General features: G+C 51.0%; 1 protein-coding gene across 1 annotated transcript; it reads left to right on the forward strand.

Annotated features, from left to right (window-relative positions):
- Positions 1-537: 537 nt before the first annotated feature.
- LOC142464810 (hydroxysteroid 11-beta-dehydrogenase 1-like protein A) lies at positions 538-8,200 on the forward strand. The gene is made up of 6 exons (XM_075568402.1): positions 538-709; positions 2,398-2,528; positions 3,267-3,378; positions 3,675-3,863; positions 6,902-7,045; positions 7,962-8,200. Exons 1-6 carry the CDS (start codon positions 625-627, stop codon positions 8,174-8,176), a joined length of 876 nt encoding a protein of 291 aa, XP_075424517.1. The 5' UTR covers positions 538-624; the 3' UTR covers positions 8,177-8,200.
- The last annotated feature ends 38 nt before the right edge of the window (positions 8,201-8,238 follow it).

Raw genomic sequence — 8,238 nt, forward strand, 5'->3', positions numbered from 1 at the left:
TACTAAGCTTCGGTCCTTAGCAGGCAAGGTGATTAGGTTTATACATGGAGCTGTCTTTGGGTTAGCTGGTTCTGTCCTCAAACAAGACGTGATCTAGCTTTTCCTAGCCCCAAATGAACCTTTTAATTTTAGCCTTTTTATAGCTTGCTAGTATGAAGAAACAGCTGTTATAACAAAAGCACAAAGCAGATATTCATTAGTGAAGGTCGTTTACCAGGAAACACGTTTGGAATTTGTCATGTAAAGACAGTCAGACAACATGAATCTAATACAAAGGACCCTCATTCTGTGATATGAGAGTGGTGTGATGGGATAATCTGACAGGGACACAGAATAGAGATCAATGACAATGTCTGAGACAGTAACAGGAGGGTAACAGGCTGCTAACCTGCTTGTTCAATCCATTCTTGCACCAGAAAGAGGAGGAGCAGCAGCAACCTGGAAGATGGGTCACCAACCCAGCATACGTTAACCTAGGTCAATAGTGCAGGTGTGTGTGACCCTGTTATAAAAATTCAAGAATACCCATTGGCTGCAAGCTACCTGCAGAGACATTTCACAATCTCTGCTGTCCTGTAACTGCTCCTCTTACTGCCCCATATACGCAGACACTTCCTGGGCAGCATGGCCGGGGCAAAACTGCTGCTGCTCTGTGTGTGTGGGGGGTTCTCTGCCTATTACTTCTACAGCACTGAGTCTGTGACTCCAGGTAAGTCTGAGATTCCCTTCTACATTCAGCCCCAATGAAAGCTTGTAACTCTAGGACTGCAGCTATGATTTAACTTATGAGTGCACTCACTGTCTTTTTAGGGATATATATATACACACACACACACATACACATACACACACTCCAGGTAAGTGGTCAAAAGAAATTTGTATTAACAAGACATCTTTGTTAACATTTGTTAATACAAATTTCTTTTGACCACTTACCTGGAGAGCTGCCTCTGATCTTCGTCTTCAAACGGTATTGTATTGCCGATATATATATATAAATAAATATATGCATACATGCGTACACATACATGTACACACACACATGTACACACATATATATACACACACATATATACACACACATATATACACACACATATATACACACACACACGATGTTGAAACGCCTTGCAAATCTTGTTACGTGCTGATGGAAGGACAGGTAAATTCTTTGGCCAGCCTAGAGAACAATGGGGATTTCGTAGTAGACACAACACAATGGACCACTTCCACGTTGTATAAGAAGTGATTTCCCGAAGGGATTAATATGATGTAGCACTCGGCTTAGGATTCGTAGAATGCAAAGCGTTTGATTCTGTCTACACCTCCGGCACTTTTAAATGGATTAAGATGTCAAAATGTTGAAGATGCATTAATACTATAAGGAGCTGTTACGAGTGTCACGTCAACCATTACACGACAAGCAAAATAAGGATTAGCAAAGGTGTCCGTCAGGAAGACACCGTGTTACCACAGCTTTTCACAGCAACACTTAAACATTTTGGGGGAAAAAATCTAAACCAAGAAGAAATACTTGTCACCTACGGTTTGCAGATGACACGGTTATTTTTGCCACAAATCCAGAAGACCTCCAGCAACAAATACAAGAAGTGGCTGAAGCAAGTGAGAAAGTGGCCTCCATGTGAGTCTCGGCGAGACCAAAGTGATGTTCAACAATGATGCCAACTCTACAAAGATCAAAATAAATGGAATAGAAGAAGAAGAAGGGGAAGACTAGGTCTACCTTGGCAAGAAAGTATCAATGGATGGGGACTTTTCAAATGGAATCAAAAGGAGAATGGAGATGGGACGGAACTCCTTGTAAGAAACCAGACCATCTGGGAAGGGGACCTTCCACTGTGCCTCAAGAGGAAGGGTTCGAGCAGTGTGCTCTGCCGCTGCTCACACGTGGATGTAAAACGTGGACCTTCGCTACGAAGAGAATACAGAAGCTTTTAGAAATTGCAAACCATTATGGAGAGATGCATGCTGGGTATTCTCCCAGAGAGCCCGGAAAAAGAATGAATGGGTTCGCAACCAAACACACAAGTCTTTGCCATCGTCACCAGGGGGAAGAGGACATGTTTTAGTTATTTTTTAAAACTCCATTTAGAAAAAAAAAAAGCAGACTGATGACTTGGGGGGCGGAGGGGTGGGGGTGGAGGGGTGGGGGTGGGGGGGGGTGAAACTTAACTAATGCTTTTTGGTAAAATGTAATTTGAAGCCAGCATTGGTTTGTAAATGTACCAGCATCATAATAACATCGTATTACAAATGACTCCCTTTCTATGAAGGTAGGTGTGTGTGTGTGTGTGTGTGTGTGTCCTTTATATAGACCCTTTATATAGACCAAATGATGTCTCCCGTCACTGTCCTTGGTGTATCTGGGACTTGCAGAGATGGTGCGTGGGAAACGAGTGTTGGTCACTGGATCCAGCACTGGGATCGGGGAGCAGATTGCTTATCACTTTGCACAGATGGGGGCGCGTGTGATGCTCACAGCCAGAAGAGCGGAGCGTCTCCGAGAGGTAAGAAACTCCCCGGAGGGGGGACGGGGTCTTATTATAACCGTACTCTGCCAGGATCACCACGTCGTGCAAATCAGCCTCTACATGCACCCCTCTCTGAGCCTCACGGACCTGGGGCCTCGTCCTTTAACTCTTTGTAGGGCAGCAACCTGTGACAGTTGACGGGTTAACACATTCAGTGCTAAAAACACATGAACTCAACCAAGTGTGTGTGTGGATATATATATATATATATATATATATATATATATATCCACACACACACCCCTCCCTGGCTGGCTCTTAGGGAGGTTACATGCGTGTCTGTATTGTTGGCTACTTAGGAGGCTTTACCTTATTCGGGGTGCAGGCCGGGCGTTGGTAAGCATTGATGGGAACCGAGAACTTTATTCTTTCAAACAGCAGCTTTATTATCCTTTAGACACAGTCTCACATATATTATATAGAGTGCATCGTGTATAGCCGCCTGAGTGTCCTTTGGCTATACCCTTTGTGCAGCTGCCCCTGTCTCTGTCCGCTAGGAAGGTGCTGAGGCGTTATACTTCTTATGTTACCTATACTAGTACCACCACACTTTAACCGCTGTACAGCCATATACCTATCAACCAGGATAGGGGCCCTTGGCTCTGCTGCCCCTCCCTGGGCCCCCCTATCCTGCAGGTGATGCGCCCCCCTATCCTGCAGGTGATGGGCCCCCCTATCCTGCAGGTGATGGGTTCCATGATGTCTGCTTTGCAGGTGGCAGAGAAATGTTTGGAGTTGGGAGCCGGTTCTGCCCACTACGTGGTCTCGGATATGGGAAACCTCACGTCGGCACAGAACGTGGCCCAGGAAACCCGGAACACGCTGGGTAAAATGTATCCATGAATATCTAGTTCCAATGTAAATCTGACCCCTCATTACATTTATTGCAGTCCTCAGGAACAATTTTCTGGGTGTGAAATCTTGAGACACAGCATTGTGTGTAATAACCTTCCCGGTGCTACGTTCTGCTGTGCGGATTGCAGCCCGGTGCTGGCTGCACACTGGATTTGGCGTAGAACTGTATGTTGCGCACACATGAATCCTTCCAGCTGAGTGTAGGTGTTCAGGGCATTGTCTCTGAGCTCAGCACCTCCCCTGTTATACTCTCTGCTCCTTCACCAGGGGGTTTGGATTATCTGGTTCTGAACCACGTGGGGGGATCCGGATCGTTTGGTACTTTTCAAGGTGACATGGATTCAGTGCTGAGCTCCCTCACTGTGAACTTCCTGAGCTATGTCCAGCTGACGTCCGGTGCCCTGAGTGCCCTGCGGGAATCCCAGGGGGGCATCGTTATCATGTCCTCTCTGAGCGGTAACGTGTCTGTGTGTGTCTCTGAGTGAGTGTGAGTGTCTGTCTGTGAGTGTGTCTGTCTGTCTGTGGGTGTGTCCGTCTGTGGGTGTGTCCGTCTGTGGGTGTGTCTGTCTGTGGGTGTGTCTGTCTGTCTGTCTGTGGGTGTGTCCGTCTGTGTGTCTGTGGGTGTGTCTGTCTGTGGGTGTGTCTGTCTGTATATCTGTGGGTGTCTCTGTCTCTCTGTGAGTGTCTGTCTGTCTGTGGGTGTGTCCGTCAGTGAGTGTGTCTGTCTGTGTGTCTGTCTGTGGGTGTGTCCGTCAGTGAGTGTGTCTGTCTGTGTGTCTGTCTGTGGGTGTGTCTGTCTGTATATCTGTGGGTGTCTCTGTCTCTCTGTGAGTGTGTCTTTCAGTCTGTGGGTGTGTCCGTCTGTGAGTGTGTCTGTCTGTGTGTGTGTGTGTCTGTCTGTGTGTCTGTCTGTGAGTGTGTCTGTGGGTGTGTCTGTCTGTCTGTGGGTGTGTCTGTCTGTGAGTGTGTCTGTCTGTGTGTCTGTGGGTGTGTCTGTCTGTGTGTCTGTGGGTGTGTCTGTCTGTGAGTGTGTCTGTGGGTGTGTCTGTCTGTCTGTCTGTGAGTGTGTCTGTGGGTGTGTCTGTCTGTGGGTGTGTCTGTCTGTCTGTCTGTGGGTGTGTCTGTCTGTATATCTGTGGGTGTCTCTGTCTCTCTGTGAGTGTGTCTGTCTGTCTGTGGGTGTGTCCGTCTGTGAGTGTGTCTGTCTCTCTGTGAGTGTCTGTCTGTCTGTGGGTGTGTCTGTCTGTGGGTGTGTCTGTCTGTATATCTGTGGGTGTCTCTGTCTCTCTGTGGGTGTGTCCGTCTGTGAGTGTGTCTGTCTGTGGGTGTGTCCGTCTGTGAGTGTGTCTGTCTCTCTGTGAGTGTCTGTCTGTCTGTGGGTGTGTCTGTCTGTGGGTGTGTCTGTCTGTATATCTGTGGGTGTGTCTGTCTGTCTATGGGTGTGTCTGTCTGTCTGTCTGTGGGTGTGTCCGTCTGTGTGTGTCTATCTGTCTGTGGGTGTGTCCGTCTGTGAGTGTGTCTATCTGTCTGTGGGTGTGTCCGTCTGTGTGTGTCTATTTGTCTGTGGGTGTGTCTGTCTGTGGGTGTGTCCGTCTGTGAGTGTGTCTATCTGTCTGTGGGTGTGTCCGTCTGTGAGTGTGTCTACCTGTCTGTGGGTGTGTCTGTCTGTGGGTGTGTCCGTCTGTGAGTGTGTCTATCTGTCTGTGGGTGTGTCTGTCTGTGGGTGTGTCCATCTGTGAGTGTGTCTATCTGTCTGTGGGTGTGTCTGTCTCTGTCTGTCTGTCTGTGGGTGTGTCCGTCTGTATATCTGTGGGTATCTCTGTCTCTCTGTGAGTGTCTGTCTGTCTGTGGGTGTGTCCGTCTGTGAGTGTGTCTGTCTGTGTGTCTGTCTGTGGGTGTGTCTGTCTGTGGGTGTGTCTGTCTGTATATCTGTGGGTGTCTCTGTCTGTATATCTGTGGGTGTCTCTGTCTCTCTGTGAGTGTGTCTGTCTGTGTGTGTGTCTGTCTGTATATCTGTGGGTGTCTGTCTCTCTGTGAGTGTGTCTGTCTGTCTGTGGGTGTGTCTGTCTGTCTGTGAGTGTGTCTGTCTGTGTGTGTGTCTGTCTGTGGGTGTGTCTGTCTGTGGGTGTGTCTGTCTGTATATCTGTGGGTGTATCCGTCTGTGAGTGTGTCTGTCTGTCTGTGAGTGTGTCTGTCTGTGAGTGTGTCTGTCTGTGTGTCTGTCTGTGGGTGTGTCTGTCTGTGGGTGTGTCTGTCTGTATATCTGTGGGTGTATCCATCTGTGAGTGTGTCTGTCTGTCTGTGGGTGTGTCCGTCTGTGAGTGTGTCTGTCTGTCTGTGTGTCCGTCTGTGAGTGTGTCTATCTGTCTGTGGGTGTGTCTGTCTGTGGGTGTGTCTGTCTGTGGGTGTGTCCGTCTGTGAGTGTGTCTATCTGTCTGTGGGTGTGTCTGTCTATGGGTGTGTCCGTCTGTATATCTGTGGGTGTCTCTGTCTCTGTGAGTGTGTCTGTCTGTCTGTGGGTGTGTCCGTCTGTGAGTGTGTCCGTCTGTGTGTCCCTCTGTATATCTGTGGGTGTCTCTGTCTCTCAGTGGGTGTCTGTCTGTGTGTCTGTCTGTGGGTGTGTCCGTCTGTGGGTGTGTCCGTCTGTGGGTGTGTCCGTCTGTGTGTCCCTCTGTATATCTGTGGGTGTCTCTGTCTCTCAGTGGGTGAGTCTGTCTGTGTGTCTGTCTGTGGGTGTGTCTGTCTGTGGGTGTGTCTGTCTGTGGGTGTGTCCGTCTGTGGGTGTGTCCGTCTGTGGGTGTGTCCGTCTGTGGGTGTGTCCGTCTGTGTGTCTGTCTGTGGGTGTGTCCCTCTGTATATCTGTGGGTGTCTCTGTCTCTCTGTGAGTGTGTCCGTCTGTGGGTGTGTCCGTCTGTGGGTGTGTCCGTCTGTGGGTGTGTCCGTCTGTGTGTCTGTCTGTGTGTGTGTCTGCCTGTGGGTGTGTCTGTATGTCTGTGGGTGTGCAAGGCTGCGATTATACAGAAAATGTGTGGCGCAAAAAACAAGTTTCATACGTACGTGGTAAGTGGCTATACCAAATTCACCTGTCTCCCCGCTCGCTACTGCGAAGCGGGAGACAGTTGATGCGTTTTTAAATTTTGTTTTTGCGCCGCGTGGTGTCGCTACGGGCGTTTTTCTGTATAATCGCAGCCTTACACACCCACAGACAGCGTGGTGACGTCACCAACTCTACAAGCATGAGCGTTCGAGTGTCCGGCAACTTTTTGTCAGCGCGAGCAGGGGGCGTGGCCAAAACACTGACTGGCACTGATTGGCTGAGGAGGTCATGTGACCCCTAAACACGTCAATTACATTTGTCTCGGCAAGTGCCCAGCGCCCCTGAGCGTACGTCCATGCTCACGAGCATGAGTTGATTGTGCTGACTGCGCCAAGCGCGGTCAGCGGCAGCGTGGACGCAGCCCGATTGGTTTGTGTGCTCTGCTTATTCTGCACAGGACGCATCGGGGCTCCATTCACTGCCACGTATTCTGCATCCAAGTTTGCTCTGGAAGGTTTTTACAGCTCCCTCCGCAGAGAATTCTCCCTTCAGAAAACCAATATATCTGTGACTGTGGCTGTTCTGGGATACATTGATACAGGTGAGCATGGGGGGTGTACAGGCCCCATCCTTCCCCCCCCCCCCCTCCTCAGTCCTGGGGGCCGTCACAGACCCTGCCCTACCCCCCCCCCCCCCCCCAGTCCTGAGGGCAGTCACAGACCGTGTCCCCCCCACCCAGTCCTGAGGGCAGTCACAGACCCTGTCCCCCCCAGTCCTGAGGGCAGTCACAGACCCTGTCCCCCCCAGTCCTGAGGGCAGTCACAGACTGTGTCCCCCCCACCCAGTCCTGAGGGCACTCACAGACCCTGTCCCCCCAGTCCTGAGGGCAGTCACAGACCCTGTCCCCCCCAGTCCTGAGGGCAGTCACAGACCCTGTCCCCCCAGTCCTGAGGGCAGTCACAGACCCTGTCCCCCCAGTCCTGAGGGCAGTCACAGACCCTGCCCCCCCCCAGTCCTGAGAGCAGTCACAGACCGTGTCCCCCCTCCAGTCCTGAGGGCAGTCATGGGCCATGTCCCCCCCAGTCCTGAGGGCAGTCACAGACCCTGTCCTCCCCAGTTCTGAGAGCAGTCACAGACCGTGTGTCCCCCCCCCCAGTCCTGAGGGCAGTCATGGACCATGTCCCCCCAGTCCTGAGGGCAGTCACAGACCGTGTCCCCTCACCAGTCCTGAGGGCAGTCACAGACCGTGCCCCCCCTCCCCCCAGTCCTGAGGGCAGTCATGGACCCTGTCCCCCCCAGTCCTGAGGGCAGTCACAGACCCTGTCCCCCTCCCTCTCACCCAAGAGTGGTTAGAAAAACAAAAACCCTCCCCCCTCTACCAGACCACATACAGGACCCGCAGCCCGTCCTAGCATAACCCAGAAAGTGGGACCCACTTTTAGAGAACCAGCACCAGGCCCACGTGAGACCCCCCAGGGAGGGAGTGAAACCCCCGGTGAGATTTGTCTCTTCTGCAGAGAACGCGGTGAAGAAAGTGGGTGACAAAGTGAGCATGCTGGCGTCCCCCAAGCAGGCGTGCGCCCGGGAGGTGGTGCGAGCGGCCGTCCTGCGGCAGGCAGAACTGTTTTACCCCTTTTGGGGCATTAAGCCGCTTGTCTTGCTCAGAGACTGGGCTCCTGGGTTGGTGGGAAAAATACTTGATACATTCTATATTCTGGAAAACATTGTATGAAGCTTTTTTCTTTTTTTGCAGCTGCAGCAGAATAAATGGTTTGCGTGTAACTTTCTGTCCCT

Source organism: Ascaphus truei, chromosome 13 (genome assembly GCF_040206685.1).
Source record: "Ascaphus truei isolate aAscTru1 chromosome 13, aAscTru1.hap1, whole genome shotgun sequence".
NCBI classification, from domain to species: Eukaryota; Metazoa; Chordata; class Amphibia; order Anura; family Ascaphidae; genus Ascaphus; species Ascaphus truei.